This window comes from Puma concolor, chromosome C1, assembly GCF_028749965.1.
Source record: "Puma concolor isolate L17-30 chromosome C1, mPumCon1.1.hap2, whole genome shotgun sequence".
In the NCBI taxonomy this organism is placed as follows: Eukaryota; Metazoa; Chordata; class Mammalia; order Carnivora; family Felidae; genus Puma; species Puma concolor.
In genome coordinates this window covers 209,305,314-209,323,792 of record NC_141674.1, presented here as the reverse complement: position 1 = coordinate 209,323,792, position 18,479 = coordinate 209,305,314, and the positions used below count along the sequence as shown (strand labels likewise).

General features: G+C 37.1%; 1 protein-coding gene across 3 annotated transcripts in view; it reads left to right on the top strand.

Moving 5' to 3' along the window:
* CUL3 (cullin 3) overlaps positions 1 to 18,479 on the top strand; it is a 97,021-nt gene that overhangs the window by 64,794 nt on the left and 13,748 nt on the right. For all 3 annotated transcript variants that reach the window (XM_086719774.1, XM_086719773.1, XM_086719775.1), the window contains 10 exons: positions 151 to 311; positions 1,562 to 1,676; positions 3,660 to 3,888; positions 8,505 to 8,650; positions 9,635 to 9,811; positions 11,006 to 11,176; positions 11,813 to 11,920; positions 15,737 to 15,861; positions 16,317 to 16,413; positions 17,897 to 18,031. In XM_086719774.1, coding sequence (XP_086575900.1) covers positions 151 to 311; positions 1,562 to 1,676; positions 3,660 to 3,888; positions 8,505 to 8,650; positions 9,635 to 9,811; positions 11,006 to 11,176; positions 11,813 to 11,920; positions 15,737 to 15,861; positions 16,317 to 16,413; positions 17,897 to 18,031 — 1,464 coding nt within the window. The remainder of the gene's footprint in view (positions 1 to 150; positions 312 to 1,561; positions 1,677 to 3,659; positions 3,889 to 8,504; positions 8,651 to 9,634; positions 9,812 to 11,005; positions 11,177 to 11,812; positions 11,921 to 15,736; positions 15,862 to 16,316; positions 16,414 to 17,896; positions 18,032 to 18,479) is intronic.

The following is an 18,479-nucleotide window of genomic DNA, read 5'->3' as shown; positions in this document are numbered from 1 at the left end:
TGTGTTGCTTAAGATAGTGTGAAATGTTTCTCACCTAAAAAATGGACCGCTTTTATAATTTTAGGTCCTGTATTATTGTAGCTCACGGTGATTATTTTTATGTTTGCAAGAGTTGTGCTCAGTGTTTCTGTTATTTTGTTTCAACTGCAGGACCGTGTATATGTACAACAAAATAATGTGGAGAATGTCTACAATTTGGGATTAATTATTTTTCGAGATCAAGTTGTACGTTATGGGTGTATTAGGGATCATCTACGACAAACACTATTGGACATGATCGCAAGAGAGCGGAAAGGAGAAGTTGTAGATCGGTATAATCATCTCTTTCTACTTCAGTGTTTAGTTTTTTAGTGGTTGTGTCTTGGGAATCAATGTGCTCTCGTAATCCTATTGAAATAAAAGTTTTATTGTCCAGCACATTGTGAAAATCCTCAAAAACCTTTTCACAATTAACGAAGTTACCTAGATTTTAACTTAAAGCACATATCTATTTTTAGAAGAGTCCACCCTAAGCTTCTATTTAATTTACTTTTTTTTTTTTTTTTTTAAATTTTTTTTTTCCAACGTTTTTTATTTATTTTTGGGACAGAGAGAGACAGAGCATGAACGGGGGAGGGGCAGAGAGAGAGGGAGACACAGAATCGGAAACAGGCTCCAGGCTCCGAGCCATCAGCCCAGAGCCCGACGCGGGGCTCGAACTCACGGACCGCGAGATCGTGACCTGGCTGAAGTCGGACGCTTAACCGACTGCGCCACCCAGGCGCCCCTAATTTACTTTTAAAAAAGCAAATCAGCCATTAGTCTTCTCTTTTTATTTTTCATTTATTTTTTTTCATGCTGGCATTTGGTTCTTTTTTGCTGTGTGATAACTTTTTTGTTTCTTCTCTTTGTCTTTATCTTTAAAAGGCTCTCTAGCTTTCATTCTTAACATATTTGAAGAAAAATGTTGAACATAGTCTACAATGACTAAGAAATACTGTACTCCTTCTGTTAAGTCACATTCCCTCCCCCTTTCTTACATGATTGCAGCCCAGTTTTTGTGACACTGCAGTTAAGAGTGGCTTGAAACATACAAGATTGCGTTCCCTATTTCTCTGTATTCAGAGAAGCTATTAGAGGAAGACTTGTAAAGTTCTTTTTTATTTCGGCTCGGGTGCTTGATCAGAATTGCCCGGAAGCCATTTGGTACAAAGAAATTGCAATGCCTGTGAGTAGCTGTGTGTTGTGCCCGAGTCAAGTAACTTCTCCTGCCTGCTTTCTCATAGTCCTTTTATATTCTGTATTTTAACATAAACAGGAATGTTTAGACATTTTAGACATGTTTTCTTGCAGATTTTAAGGTGATAACAATGTTGAGAACAACCTGAGATCAGTAGCTGTACAGTCAAGATATGCTTTCCAATTAAAATGACTCCACATCCTTACGTATAATAAGTTGCTTATGGGAGACGGGTCACTTTGATTTAATGCATGTTCTCAAAGTCTAACAAGTTCTGTTAAGTTTTTTTACATGAATATTTAATGGAATTTGGTGATCAAGTGGTTTAACTTCTTTTGACAGGGGCGCAATAAGAAATGCTTGCCAGATGTTAATGATTTTAGGTCTCGAAGGACGATCCGTCTATGAAGAAGATTTTGAAGCTCCTTTTTTGGAAATGTCTGCAGAATTTTTTCAGGTAATCAGTGAAGATCTAAATAAATGCTCTTTGAAGATGTTCTCAAAGTTACTGAGTACAGTTACTGATTTGAATATTTGACCTTTTTCTACTGAGGCCCTTTTGGGAAAGAGGGTACAAAAAATACCCTTTAGCGCACTTACTCCCCACCTACTCCCCATTCTCACGTTCCAGGGAAGGAACCTATTAAAGAAAAATTGAAGAGTTTGGACTCAGACACATGATTTTTTAAATTATGTGTAATGAAACATACAAACTTAGACATAACCTTAATATTTTATTATGTTTATATGTTACAAATTATTTACCATAAATTCACAGGCAGTGCATCACTAATGAAGTCCCATTATTCAGTCTTTTGTGAATATAAGTTACTGGTAAAATAAGTGTAGAAATACGCATGATCTCATGGCGCGCGCGCACACACACACACACACACATATATATATATCTATATATCTGTGTATATCTATATCTTAAAAACTATTGATGAGGAAATTAGTATATGAGTATGATGAGGTCATAAGTATAATTGATAGAAACTTGCAGCAGTATATACCACCCAAAACCAACTGAATTGCTAAAAGTGAAGTTAAACTAGTACTAATTTGTAATGAAGTTACAAAATGGAAGGCGTATTTATAAGATCGTGATAACCATGCATCCTCCTGAAACCCTCATTGCTAGTAGGAGCTTTAAGTCTGTTGTTAAAACAGATTTAGCTGAATACTAACTAAAAGTTTTTACTTCAGTAGGAGGCTTTTTAAAAAATAAATGAATACAAAGTTACAATAATTCTTAATAGTTCAGTAGGTCATTCATAAGAGCCATGAGATGTATACAAAGATGGAACATGGTGAATTTTGGCGTCCTTTACACATAAAGAATAGACTTGCTGCCTTTTTTGTTTGTTTGTTTAAGTTAGTGTGTAGCCCATCAAGAAGACCTTTGTGGCCTGCACTGGTGAGCCTGGACCGTGCTTTATGAACTAGTAATTTCATAATGTAGGAAACAGTTTCTATTTTCTAAGAATGCAGCAACTCATTCTAGATATTTTTGACCTGTGCATTCGTTTTAATTCCCTTCGTTACATTGTCGACATACCAAGAGAAGATTAATCATCAAGATTCCCAGATGTGCTGCAGTAATGTGTATGCGTGTATGTATATACATAGTACATACTGTTGTTAACAGTGAGTGGAAAGATGGTCTTACCTGGAGTTTCATTTGGTGTGTTAATGTCTATTCTTAGAAACTTGATTGTTTTCAAGGATTAAAACTACTTGTTGTCAAAAAGTGGAACGTGTTACTGAATTTTATACATGGTTTATATCAGCATGTCTTCTGATTTGTGATTCTTAGATGTGTTTGTTAATCCTCCTATCAAATAGGTTAAAATCACCTGGGTTAACATTTATAATTTAGTGGAACTTTGGTAAGGCTGGTGTTAGCAGACAAGATTAAGAGTTACATAAAAGCTCTGTTTCTCAATCATAAGTTTATAGACATACGCGCGCACACACACACGTATATAACACACACACTCCTTTGAGACTGGGAGTGGGTGGCAGTTGGACTTTAGTAACTAGCAGTGTGTGAGCAAAACTGTATGATAAACATGAAAAATCCTTATAGGCATAATTTATACACATTAAAACAAATCAAAGAAGAATTTCCTACTCTGACTTGGGGTCAGATGCTCCGTTCTGTACTTTTGACCCTTACTAGCATTTGCTCACTTTTCCTGTTATTGGAGGTATATTGGGCAAAGTTTGAAAACACTGATTAAGGATAATGTATTGATTTTTCTTCTGTAATCAGTGCTTTAAAGGATGTAATTCAGCCATGTGGGTATGTGTGATAAGAAACTACATAAAATGTTAATAGTGCTAATGATATTTAGATTGTAGAAACCCACTTAAAAGCAGAAACACATTTTGCTTCTACATTTAAAAACAAAAAAGTCATGTTTCTTATTTGCAGATGGAAAGCCAGAAATTTTTAGCAGAAAACAGTGCTTCAGTATATATAAAGAAAGTAGAAGCTAGAATTAATGAAGAAATAGAACGGGTGATGCACTGCCTTGACAAATCAACCGAAGAGCCAATAGTAAAGGTGGTTGAGAGGGAACTCATTTCCAAGCACATGAAAACTATAGTAGAAATGGAGAATTCTGGGCTAGTACATATGCTGAAAAATGGAAAGACAGAAGGTAAGTATCAGCAATTGAAAAAGAATTAAATGTTTATAGTTCTACCAGGATCTTAGTAATTTTTTTTTATTTTACTATAATGAAAATAGATTATGCATGTCAGTTTTCAAGTTGTGTGTGTCATTAATGTATCAACTGCTGTTACTTTGATAGGATTTAACAGGAAAGCTCCACACTTATTAATGTGAATTTTTGGTGTCTCTTAATTAAATGGCTTTTTTTCCCCTCTCTTTCATCTTAGTCTCCCTCATTTTTTGTGTTTTTCTTAACCCAGAAGTCTGTGTTATTGGTGAGACCAATGAGGTCCTCTGTTACTGTCCTTTTTATATACAAGGGAGTTGGACTGTCTTCATTGCCATGTACTCTCTCGTTTTTGTGATTCTTTTAAAATCTGACATTCCAATCATAAAATTTGTATAGGCTTTCCTTTGGGAGTTAGTTGTGATAAGGGTGTTGAAAATGCAAAAATTATGTGTCTTTCATGTGACATTTTAGATGAATTAGTAGACTGGTTTTGAGAACTCCAGAGTTACAGACTTCAGAGAAAGGAAAATTGCATAAAAGTGAAAGCACAGTTTTGAGATAACTGTAGCATTTATTCTTGTTGGCTATTTACCCCCCTTTTTTTTTCAAAATTTTTAAATGTTTATTCATTTTTGAGAGACAGAGACAGAGCAGGAGTTGTGGGGGGGCGGGCAGAGAGAGACGGAAGTAAAGACTCTGAAGCAGGCTCTGAGCTGTCAGCACAGAGCCCGACGTGGGGCTCGAACTCACGAACCACGAGCTCATGACCTGAGCTGAAGTCAGACGTTCAACCAACTGAGCCACCCAGGTGCCTCTACCCTTTTTTTCCTGAAAACAATATTTTGTGATAAGCACCTTAGGAGAAATCATAAATAAAAGAATAACAGTCATGTTGTCCTTATTCTTAATTTCTGAAGTTTTACTTAAAACTATGACTTTAGGAATCACTAATATGCTGTTAAAAAATAGGGGTGCCTGGGTGGCTCAGTCGGCTAAACGTCCAACTTCAGCTCAGGTCTTGCTCTTGTGGTCCGTGAGTTCGAGCCCCGCGTTGGGCTCTGTACTGTACTGACAGCTCAGAGCCTGGAGCCGGCTTCAGAATCTTTGTCTCCCTCTCTGCCCCTCCCCCACTTGCACTCGCTTGCCCTCTCTCTCAAAAATAAACGTTAAAAAAAATAAACATGGAACTCTTGGTGTTTTCCTGTTTCTTAGATGACCTCTTAGCAGTATTTTAGCCAGCTTACTTATTACAAAAGAAACACATACTGCCTCAAGGTTGTAAGTTTGCAGGGAATGAGAACAGTAGTTAAGTGAATCACTTAAAAAAGAGGTAGATATAAGAGGAGAGAAAAGTAAGATGGTAGGAAAGGAACTTATTTTCTGTGCTGCCTTCAAGTGTGATTCTTGCTTTCTGTTTTGAGATGCTTATATTTCTTTCTGAAAGTTGTATGTAAATTTGTTGTTTTTATTAAACCAGAGAAAAGATGCTTCTGGTAAACCTTTTCTTTTGTAAAAGCCAAAAAAAAAAAAAAAATCATTTTTAAATTATGTGTGTCATGTTTTCTAAACTAAGCTATCCCTGGATGTCTAAAGTCTAAGTCAAGGGCTGGCAAACTTTTTTGTAAAAGGCCCATACAGTAAACTACTCCTCTCTGTTGTAATAGTGAGAAAGTAGGCATAGACAGACAGTAACACAAATGGGTTAACTTGACTGTGTTCCTATGAAACACTGATTTTTTTTTTTTTCCAAGCACTTAAAAATGTAGAAACCATTTTTAGTTCATGAGATGCACAAAAAATGGACAGTGGGCTGTATTTGGTTCAGGGGCTGTAGTTCGACAAACCCTGATCTAAATGCTCATCCAGAGTTAGTGTTTTCTTGTCTACCCTGGGGGAAGGTGGGAGAGGGTGAATTAAATTGGCTGGAGAGTAGAGCTTAGGAAGTGTTTGATGGAGAGGTTGTTGGGCATACCTAAATTACAGTATCTCTGAAATCTGCATGGAGACTTGTGTTAAAGGCATTAAGTATGCCTGACAACATGGCAAGTGCTTAATAAGTACATAAATGAAGAAATAGCAGAATACTAACCATAGTTCTCTAGTACTTAATGTTTTTAGCAAGTAAACAGCTATCTGTGATTGTAAATTAAATTTTAAAACGCTGGCTTCAATTTTTTCAGCTTCCCACTAGGAACCTAATCGCAAAATGTCTTCATTGTGTTAGGCCCTGCTCTGGAGCAGTAAGTCAAGAATATGTCGGAGGCACAACTTAACCGTTATGAAGCCAAGCGTCTCATAAATCAGAAAGTGAAACAGCTTTCTGACCATGAATGGAGGCTGAATTGGATTGGCTATTAGATGCAGATAGCTCTATGAAATTTAAATTCAAATAGCACTTCATTTTACTAAGTTTGTACAAAAACGTTTGATTTTTGAATGCCCAAGTATTTTTAATTTTCTCTTTCACGTTACCCACTACACCATACATTTATATATGGTGAATTCAATACAATGAAATTGTATTAATTTCCATATAGTTAAATATGCAACATATGATTGAGCAAAACTGTAACAACAGAGGAACAAAATAGACAAGTTGGGAACCATTTTGTTAGAGATGGGTTTGATATGCCAAATTTACTATAGTAAATCTCCATAAATTACTGTGCGTTTTTATTTTTTAATTTAAAAAAATTTTTTTTACATTTATTTATTTTTGAGAGACAGAGCACTAGTTGGGGGAGGGGCAGAGAGAGAGAGAGAGAGAGAGAGAGAGAATGAGAATCCAAAGCAGGCTCCAGGCTCTGAGTTGTCAGCACAGAGCCCAACGTGGGGCTTGAACTTACAAACCATGAGATCATGACCTGAGCCAAAGTCAGACGCTCAACTGACTGAGCCACCCAGGCGCCCCAACTGTTGCATTTTTAATACCTGTTTTTAACATGGGAAATTTGGATGTAATTTATGCCAAATGTGAGAAACTGTAAGATTTGCTGTGTGGAGATGACTTTGGACGTGTATTATTGCTGAAAACTTAGTGTTTAATAAAACTTGATTTTGAAAGTCTCTGAAACAAATTTTAGAAGCCCTTTTTTTCTAACATTTGCTTCTAAGTATTTCTCAAATACAAAAAACTTCAGTATTAGGATCTGAATTATAGCCTGTCTGTCAAGCTTGGCCCACCAGCAGTTTGATTAGAGCCCCCCCATCAAAAGAAAAATAACGTTTTATTGCTTATGAAAACTACATAAGTTTTTAGATATCAGTGTCCATAAATAAAGTTTTATGGCAACACAGTCATGCCCATTTATTTATGTGTTATATGTGGCTTCTTTCTTGTTACAGTGGCAGAACTGAAGTAGTTGCAAGAGAGACCATATGGCCCACAAGTCTATAAAATATTTACTGTCTGGCACTTTCCAGAAAAAAATTTCCCAGCCCCCGATCTAGAAGCTGCTATTCTAACTTCCATTTCAAAAGTTCTTGATGATAAAACTTTTTTTATATTATTGTACAGTCCTTACACTTAGAGTCTCCCAGTAAGTTTCAGAGAAACCCCAGACATAACGGGAAACAAAGCATTTTACCTCCACATTAAAAAAATTTTTTTTAATGTTTGTTTATTTTTGAGAGAGCACGAGCAGGGGAGGGGCAGAGAGAGAGGGAGACACAGAATCCGAAGCAGGCTCCAGGCTCTGAGCTGTCAGCACTGAGCCTGATGTGGGGCTTGAACTCAATAGCCGTGAGATCATGACCTGAGCCAAAGTTGGGCACTTAACCAAGACTGAGCCACCCAGGCGCCCCTACCTCCACATTTTGATCTTGTGAAAAATGATATACAAAATGGACAGAGTCCAGAACTTTCATTCTAAATAAAAACAATATAGTGAGACACCAAGTTTTAAAATACAAGTATTGGCCTAGGACATCCCCTGGAAAATGTTAGGGATTGTTTTGAGGAAAATACTAAGGAATAGGAACATATAAAACTATAAATATCATAAATATCATATACACTTTACCATGGTGTGTAATGAAATAAATCCTAGTATAGTTTATTTTATTTTATTTTGTTTTATTTTATTTTATCATGTTACTGTTTGAACTTTGAGATAGACATACCTAAAAATATCTGTAAGACTTTTCATTGGTTCTTATTATATTGACTACTAATTAATCCATAAAGTTATCCTTAAAGTTATCCTTTTGATAGACATTTCATAGTATATGATTGGGTTCTAGATTAGAATTGTATAGGAACTCAAAATTACAGTTTTCTTTTTTTTGTGGCTTTCTTATTACACTGTATAGGCATATTCCACGTAAACTGAAATTTGCTGAGACATCTTATTAATGCTCTCAAAGCATCTTATCTGAAAGCTGTATTTCATAAATTGCAATAATAACCATTAGCCAGCCTATTTTTTTTTTCCTTTTGTCTATTTTGCTGGATGTTTTCTAGTAATTTTTCTCATGGTCAGCGAGTAGTAGTGATAAGCTTCTTTAAGTTTCACAAATCAGAATGAACAGAGATTCACATTTTTTCCCTTAATCTTTAATGTAGTCGATTTTTATGTTCTTTCTGATTGCAGACCTCGCTTGCATGTACAAGTTATTTAGTCGCGTGCCAAATGGCTTGAAAACAATGTGTGAGTGTATGAGTTCCTATTTGAGGGAGCAGGGTAAAGCCCTTGTTTCTGAGGAAGGAGAAGGAAAGAATCCTGTTGACTATATCCAGGTGAGTGAATACAGCAGAATCTCGGTATGTTTGTAGTAACTTGACACCTGCTAATAGAAAGGTCACTTTTACTGGTGCGCCTGGGTGGCTCAGTCGGTTAGGCGTCTGACTTCGGCTCAGGTCATGATCTCACAATCTAGGAGTTCAAGCCCCGTGTCGGGCTCTGTGCTGACAGCTCAGAGCCTGGAGCCTGCTTCGGATTCTGTGTCTCCCTCTCTCTCTGCCCGTCCCCTGCTCATGCTCTCTCTTTCTGTCAAAAAAATAAATAAACATTAAAAAAAAAATTAAAAAAGAAAGGTCACTTTTACTAAGCTGTATGTATCACGTGTTTTTTTACCTTCATTGTCCCAGTGGAAAAGTATGTCTACTTCTCCTAAATAGTTTAGAATTTTGCAAAGTGTGTATATTTATATCTGGGAACCGAACTCAGCGGCTGCTTTTCATTTATTAATTAACCTGCTTGTTGAAGATCTTATTTACATGGTCTCAAGAATGAAAGTTACTACTTTTTCCTATGCTTCAGTGTTCACACTCCGGGTATTAGAAAAAATAACTTCTCAATTAAATCCTTTTTGTTCTAAAATTGTTTTCTTTTAAGCAATACTGTGAATAAATTATGCCTCAGGTTTTTCATGTTTCAGTATAAATAACCAGCTTTTTTTTGTGCGTTTTTAAAGCTGATTTTCTTGGGCTGTATCCATTCAGTCAGGACAGGGAAGGATGAGGAGAAGCGGTGCAGAAGCTCTTAGACGTCTTTGGTAGAGTGATACGTGAATAGCAAACAGGCTGCTCCCTCATGGCTGACATTTTGAATACAGGCTTAGATCTAGGCTTGAAAATAATAATATGGAACCTGTAAGTTTAACACTGAGCGCACACATTTGTAGCCCGCAAACTTAAGGCACACATACCTGATCGTATGTGTCTTGTTTATAGAAAAAAATTATTATGATGTATCCTGATTTCTTTGTTTTTATTTGGAAGGGCTTATTGGATCTGAAGAGCAGGTTTGATCGCTTCCTCCAGGAATCGTTCAATAATGACCGGCTCTTTAAACAAACTATTGCGGGTGACTTTGAGTATTTTCTCAACCTCAACTCCAGGTCCCCTGAATACCTCTCATTATTTATTGATGATAAGCTGAAAAAGGGAGTCAAAGGGGTAAGTATGAATGCATTTGTAAACACATGAAATTTTATTTCTAGATTTAAAATTGTATACAAAATTAGGAACTACAAAATAGAAAATTAGGGAATTCTGTAGACATAAAATTAAGCCTAGCCCTTTGCTGTGCTTAAATGTGTGCTGTGATCTTTGGAAAGGATTGCTTAAGGTATTTGAAATGGTCCAAAGTCCTTTGACATTTCACTTAATGTATAATTTATACCAAAACCAAGGAACTACACAGTCACAGTTGTTAAACAGTCTGTATAGACTATGAGGGTTAGATATGCTGTAGAGATGAGAGGCGACTAGAAGACCACACTATTCATAGCTTGGGATGTTGCTGTTGTCACCTTGTCCTGGGTGTTGTGTATCCAACAACTCTTGGATGCCTAGAATTTGAGGAGTAGATTAGAATAGCTATCAGAAAGTAGTTTGAGAGCCTTTATTATATATCAGGCGTATTATATTATATATAATTCTATATGCTTATTATATTAAGCATATTGTTGTCACCTATACGTTGGTCTTTTTAACTTCTTCTTAGAATTTGTGAGGCAAAAGGGAAAAGCAATAAATGCAGGTTTTCCAAGCAGCTATAACAGAAGAACAGACAAGAGGAAGATCACCATAGGAAAGAGCATTTCGTCTTCCATATTTTTTAAATATATGCTTAATTGGCTATAATAGCATCTTACCCTTACTTAAAAGATGAGGGCAGGGGCCTTTTTAGTTTTTGAGCTACAGCCAATTATTCTTACCCTTCTGCTTGCACAATTGAGATTTTGAATGAGCTTGCATCAAAATACCTGTCTTTTGCCCATATAAATCTCTGCCTAAATACTATGGAAAATCATTGTAATATTCTTTTTTGTGATTAGAATTTCATTTCATTTGTTCTCAGTCATCCTTTACTGCAGCCATTATCACCTCATTGCTGCATTCAGTGGTAGCCCTCTAGGGAGGGGAAAGAACTCTGCCCTGGCCCCTGAACTGTGCTACACTAGATGAGGATTTAAGAATGGGGCTGCTCTGAAGGAGGAGGCACATTCTCCAGCTGGGTCCCTCCTTCTGACATCTCTCAACCAGCCTACATTTTTTATCAGTCTTATAACTGCAGATGAACTGTGGTGCGATTTTTGTAGAACTAAAATTTATAATTACTAAATTGTCTTTTAATTGATTTTGCAGCTAACAGAACAGGAAGTAGAAACAATATTGGATAAGGCAATGGTCCTTTTTAGGTTTATGCAAGAAAAAGATGTATTTGAACGTTATTATAAACAACACTTGGCAAGGAGACTTCTCACAAATAAAAGTGTTTCTGATGACTCTGAAAAAAATATGATATCTAAGTTAAAGGTAAGGTGTATATATAAACTGGAATGATGTGCACCTAACTAATGTTTGTTATGTGATTGAATGCCAACATGCAGTTAGAAAACGTTTAGTTGATGTAGAATATTTCTATAAATTAATAAAGCTAGATGTTTTACAGCAGATTGCACTTAGATTTGCTTAGGTTCTGAGACATTCCGAGTTTGCTGAAATTTCTCTTGGTGTGGCAGGATACATTCGTGGAGATTTGGGGGAGGATTAGTGCAAGGGAAGTACTAAGAAGAGTATCACTGTGTAGTTTCATTTTCACAAAGTGCGGTTCATAGACCACCTGTACTCATATCGCCTGGGGTGCCAGTTAAAAACGTAGAGTACTGGTCCCTACCTTTGATGAGGTGTATTGGAATCTCCGAAAGAGTCTGGGAGCCTGCATTTTATTCGTGGGTTATTCTTAAATACACTGTTCTTAAATCCGCTAAAGTTGGGTGCCCACAGGCATAGAGCAACTATTGGAAAGGTTTAGAAAGGATGTCAGTAACGTGGAAGCATTTCTTTGTACGTTCGCTCATAGAAAACTCCATGGTTAACGTATTTCTTTGCACATTTGCTGATAGAAACATCCATGGTTTATTTGTGCATATTTGTGTTTTTCTTCCACAGACTGAATGCGGATGTCAGTTCACATCAAAACTGGAAGGAATGTTTCGGGATATGAGCATCTCAAACACAACTATGGATGAATTCAGGCAGCATCTACAGGCAACTGGGGTAAGATTCTCCATTAATTTCTACTTGTATGTGTGTATCTGTGTGAAGTCTTTTGTAATGGGCATTTTCATCCATGTATCAGATAACTGCTGGTGTCATTTCTTCAAATGTTGTTAGTGGCAACATTTGTATTGTCTTTGCATACTTTAAAGATCATTTTCTGCCATATAAGCATTGTTTTAACTATTACTGTTAAAGTAGGTTTTTCTTTCTCTTCTAAAATTTAGTTTATCCTCTCTCCTTGAAGGAGTGTTCTGAAACTTTGATAGAATGATTTCACTGTCGTAACCATTACAGATTGTGGAAAGAATATGGGGCCTGGGCAATCTTGCTGAGTTTTACACTCTTCCTCTCACCTTACCCCCAGGATTGTGCTATCTTAGAATCGTTGCCTGACCTTCCTATACCTCAGTATTCTCAACCATAAGATCAGCATAAAGGGAGTCTGACATTCTCAGAGCCCCTAGGGAACGATCAAGAGTATAAAAATGCTGACATTAATGTGTTGTAAATGTGGTTTTGTATTGTGCCTCCTGGAAGACAGTAAAGCTGCAGCTTTAAACAGCTTTGGAGTCTGATGGGGTTTTTGTGAGGGTTTAATGAAGTTCAGAATTTTCTTTTTATTCTCTTCTCTCCTCTCCCCTCCCCTCCCCTTCCCTCCCCTTCCCTCCCTTCCCCTTCCCTCTCCTCCCCTCTGTTTTTCAGCTTCACCTTAAACTTTCCGTTTAGAGAACTCCACAGGTTTTCCCTTTTTTCTCGAGTGACCTTATACAACTTCGTAATTCAGACCTATGACAGCCGGGGCACCTGGGTGGCTCAGTCGGTTAATTGTCCGGCTTCAGCTCAGGTCATGTTCTCATGGTTCGTGAGTTCCAGCCCCGCATTGGGCTCTGTGCTGACAGCTCAGAGCCTGGAGCCTGTTTCAGATTCTGTGTCTCACTCTCTCAAAATTAAATAAACATTAAAAAAAGAAAAAAAGACATAACAGCCATTTAAAAAATTTGGAGGTCATTCCCTCTGACATTTAGATATGAGACTCTCACTTCTGTTGGTCATCACAAGCCAAATTATGTGAAAATACCTAATTCTATAGAAATGGACATTTATATATATTAAGGCATTCTGACTTAGAGGGACTTCTGGTCTCTCCCCATTATATATAGTTGTAGGATTTGCCTCAAAGTTGATTGTGGAGAAGGGTTGAGAGTAGGAAAGATACAAGTCTGTGACAAATAGAAATTTGGTTGGGCAGGAACTGAATAATATGATTATCCTAGGTAGTTTTTTCTTTTTTAGATTATTTAGAGATTTATACTTAATTCTGATACACTAATATATTTTCATGAGATATAATTATTTTTCCTGTTTTTTTTTTTTCTTCCACTAATCTTACACATATATTTTTTTAAACGTTTGCTTATTTTTGAGAGAGAGTTTGTTTATTTTTGAGTAGGGGGCGGGCAGAGGGGAAGAGAGAGAATCTTAAGCAGGCTTCATGCCTAGCGCAGAGCCCAGCGTAGGGCTCGATCCCACAATTCTGGGATCAATACCTGACCCAAAATCAGGAGTCAGATGCTCAACAGCCTGAGCCACTCAGGCACTTCTCTTGTGTTTTTATTTTAAAAACTGAGAGAGGGGCAGGAAAAACAGACTTGCTATTATATTTCTATTTGTTTGTATCAGCAGGTTGTATCCTAACTCGATAGCCGTTTCTGTTACTTCAGTCTCAGTACACTTGCCCTTGTCATGTACTGCCTTTGAATATATGGTGAATGTCTTCAAAATATTACTTACTAAGACAGCTAGGAAGAGGAGATGCAGACCACTAAAGGAATATTTCTTTGAGGTTCTTCCTTTTTTTCCCCTCACTTAATGAATAATTCATTAAGTGCCTTCTATGCCAAGCACTGTTCTGGGCACTGGGTATACAGCAGAGAATGGAACAGACAAAATTCCCTCCCACGATGGAACTTACATTCTAATCTGGGTCACAGATGAGAACGAGATAAACAAGCACATAGCACCTTAGCAGGTGACAGGTAATAGGAAATCTGTAGTGGCAGAGTGGTCAGGGAAGGCCTCCTTTAAAAAATTACATTCTGAGGAAAGATTTGAAAATTAGCAAGATGTATGGGTATGTGGGAGAAGGGATTGAACCAAGTTGTGGCGCCATTACTGCCACTTGGAAATGTACCGCTGCCACTGCCCACCTCTGTTCGTCATCTAAGAGTCTCCTGTGGTCATCTCTCCTGTGCATTGTCTAAGATTATTAGCTTCAGCTGCTTGAGTAGTTCTTCAGGAGATCTGAGTGGGGCATACTTCTTGATATTTATGAAATTTATCTCCTTAAAAAAAAAATCTATCACTGGGGCGCCTGGGTGGCTCAGTCGGTTAGGCGTCTGACTTCTGCTCAGGTCACGATCTCACAGTCCGTGGGTTCGAGCCCCGCGTCGGGCTCTGTGCTGACAGCTCAGAGCCTGGAGCCTCCTTCAGATTCTGTTTCTCCCTCTCTCTCTGCCCCTCCCCTGCTCACGCTCTGTCTCTCTCTCAAAAAAATAAAGACAAAAAAAAAAAAAAATCTGAATCACTAATCATCCAGGTTAGATAAATATGGAATAATGGTTTAAAACAAGTTGTGAATATCAATAACAATATTTCATTTGCGCTTAAGAGTTCCTGTTGGGGCCCCTGAGTGGCTCAGTCAGTCAAGCGTCCGACTCTTGGTTTCTGCTCAGGTCATGATCTCGCAGTTTGTGAGTTTGGGCCCTGCATCAGGCTCCGTGTTGACAGTATGGAGCCTGCTGGGGATTCTCTCTCTCCCTCTGTCTCTGCCCCTCCCCCGTACTCGCTCTCGCTCTCACACGTGCGCGCTCGCTCGCTCTCTCTCTCAAAATAAATAGAAACTTTAAAAGTTACTGTTAATGTGCTTTCTTGTTTTCTTAGAAATTTGTTGATAAAGAAGAAAATACCTCACTGTGACAGTAATACTAGCATCTATTTTGTAGAGATAGTTACCCATTTTACAGTATTTGTGGAGCGCACTTTGTAGAACTGGATCTGCAGCGCCTTCTGCAGAGGCTGTTAAAATAAGAACTACGTGTGAAAACATGAAAGTTTTGATTAATGTAGTGGAAATGTGAATGAGATATTAGAAATAGGTTGTGTGTTAAGATGGTAAAAATATTTAAAAGCTGAGATGAAAAGTGGATACCCTTAAGATGAAAGATTTAGAATTTTCTCTAAAATGATACTTCATGACACCTTGACGTTGTATCTAAAAAGACATAACGGCCGGGGCGCCTGGGTGGCGCAGTCGGTTAAGCGTCCGACTTCAGCCAGGTCACGATCTCGGGGTCCGTGAGTTCGAGCCCCGCGTCAGGCTCTGGGCTGATGGCTCGGAGCCTGGAGCCTGTTTCCGATTCTGTCTCCTTCTCTCTCTGCCCCTCCCCCGTTCATGCTCTGTCTCTCTCTGTCCCAAAAATAAATAAACGTTGAAAAAAAAAAAAAATTTAAAAGGACATAACAGCCAAAACTTTATACTTCTCAGTGATACCGTTAACACTTTTGTTTATATAGTAAGAATTCTCTCTTGGTCATTATTTTAAAGCCAGCATCTTACGCAGTCATTGCAAATATTTGCCAGGATAATTAAAATTTGGAAAACACTGATGGATGTAGCCTTTAAGAAGTTAAGTTTTATTTGCTAGATATTGGACAAGGAGCGAACTACTTGGATAACTCTAACACAGTGTCTATATGGAACGGAAAACAAATCCTAGTTAATTTGTGGGGGACATCTTGTTATCTTTTACACAGGTATCGTTAGGTGGTGTTGATCTCACAGTCCGGGTGCTCACAACAGGATATTGGCCCACTCAGTCAGCCACACCAAAGTGCAACATCCCACCAGCACCAAGACATGCTTTTGAGATATTCAGAAGGTAAACATAGATCAAACTTTGTACTTGTAAGTACACGTAATTGTCCAAAGTTGAAATGAACTTGAGCATTAGTGGTGTTCCTGATTGAGGATGACTGTACTTCATGTTTTACCTAATGTTCAAAAGGCAAATGTATTCTTCATGCTTTTTAATGTGTGAGAATGAGTTGTGTAAACTCTTTTCAAAGGGCCAGTTTACTAATGTCTTCATCCTTAGTGTATTTTGTATTGTGGACGTCTGCCCATGGCTTAGAACAAACGGATTGTTGGGTTACTGTGGAGAAAAGTGGTCTTAGGGACAGTAGCAGCTGATCTGCAGGCCAGGGGCAAAGTGTACTAATAGCAATTAATACTGCCCTTACACATAGACACTTGTTAAGGGTTATTATCCTGTAGTTTATAATTTCAAATATGGAAGTTACATGACTCTCTAAAACCTGGTTTGATTTGCTAAAGGTTTTACTTAGCCAAACACAGTGGTCGACAGCTCACGCTCCAGCATCATATGGGTTCTGCAGATCTCAATGCCACCTTTTACGGACCAGTTAAAAAGGTAACTGACAGTTGGAACATACTTACATTAAGTAACTGGAAATTAGTTTATGGAATTGATTTCTGATTTTTGTTGACCTGGGTAATTTATGTATTCCTCTTATTTTCCTACCTGTTTGAAATATTCACAAGGGGAAACTGGCTTTAACTTCCTTCCTTCTGTTCTTTATTGGACACTATGAAGACTCGGTAGCCTTCCTTCAGGAATATATAATAATATAATTATGCATTTTATGTATAAGATTAGATTTGAGACAGTATTGCATAAGCTAATAAAAGCTTATTTAAGAGCATACAAAGCTGTTAGTCCCTTTTCAGAATTCTCACATCTCCTATAATCTTTGTTTCCAGTAAATCAAAACCAGGAAAATTAACATGGCATTTGTGAGATGTACAAAATACTACCAAAGTATTTACTTTAAAAATTAGCAAGGCACTAAGTGAATTGCTTTTGTTTAAAAAACGTAATAGCTTTTTTACATCCAACGTTGTGAAGTTTAGACTAATAACTTGCTTGCATTGCTTGGATATCATTCAAATCAAAATCATTTGCCTTCAAATAAGAAAGTAATAAATAATAAATCTTTTAGAAAAACATTAAAAGAAAAATACCTGAACTGTCATCTAGGCAGCAAATAACAGTTTTATTCCGTATTTTAAGAATAGTCCTTAATGGTTTTATATAAGTTACTCTAACTCCCCCCCCCACTTTTTTTAAATATTGTGAATGTCTACACCTGTTCTAATTTTTATGCTTAAATGAAATGGAAAATATTCTTTACAGTTCATGTTTGACACTGTTAAATATTTGAGCGTAAGTAGTAAGGTTATGGATACTAACGAACTCAGCTTTTAATTATTGCTTGCTTTTGTTTTAAAGGAGAGGGTTTTTTCCTAAATAATCATGTTTTCTTTTGAAGTTGGGTTAAATAGATAGTGGGTTTTAAAAAACAATTCGCATGTTAATTGCTGAAGGCTTAACTTTCTACTTTGTACTTAAATCATAGAGCAGAAACAGGCTTAAGGATGGCAGAGATTTTTTCCCTCATCCTATGCTGTTATTTGATCTTAGACCACACAGAAAGAAACCCCTATTACTTTTGGTAGGAGTATGATGACAGTGTTGTCTTTTAAGTCTTTTATTCCATCCTGAACTGTTAAAATAATTTTAGCTATCACTATAAGGAATTGTTGATTCATTACTTGCTCAGATATATTAAAATGTTCATAATGGGAAAAAAAAAAAGGACAGTCCTAAATAATGAATGAGTGTGCGTGTGTGTGTGTGCGTGTGTGCGCATACGTACATATACACGTACCTGTTTTTTTTTTAAGTTCTGTTTCCTTTTTTATGTAGGAATAAGTTAGGTAGTTTTATTATGGGATATTACAGTTGGATATTACAGTGCTTATCTTTCAAACATACTGTTAAAGTTACCACGAGATAATTCTATGTTGTTTGTATTTTTTAAAAAATGAAACAGGAAGATGGGTCCGAAGTTGGTGTTGGAGGGGCCCAAGTAACTGGCTCTAATACACGGAAGCACATACTGCAGGTCTCCACTTTCCAGATGACCATTTTAATGCTCTTTAACAATAGAGAAAAATACACGTTTGAGGTATGTGTCGCTTATATAAATTTTAAGCAATTGTATTGTTTCTGATTCTCCCCAGTTACCAGGGGTCTTTATTTGAATAACCTTTAAAGTTATTATCATTTGAGTATTATTTTTATTAAGTAACCTTTGAGTACCATTAGAGAAAACAACGTAACATTGGGCAATGGAACTATCTGACCATCACATACTTATTGGCTCACATTTTATTTCATTTTTTTAAAAAACAGCTTTATTGTAGCATGAGTGTTACATGATAAAGCATACCCCATCTAAGTGCATAATTTTAGGAGTTTTAACAGATCTGTGAACTTGTATAAGTGCCATCACAATCACGATCTAGAATATTACCCCCTAAATGTGTATACTCCTTTGCAGTGTGTTCCAGCTCACTGTCCCAACGTTGCCAGTGATCTGCTGTGTATCAGTATAGATGAGTTTCGCCTTGCTA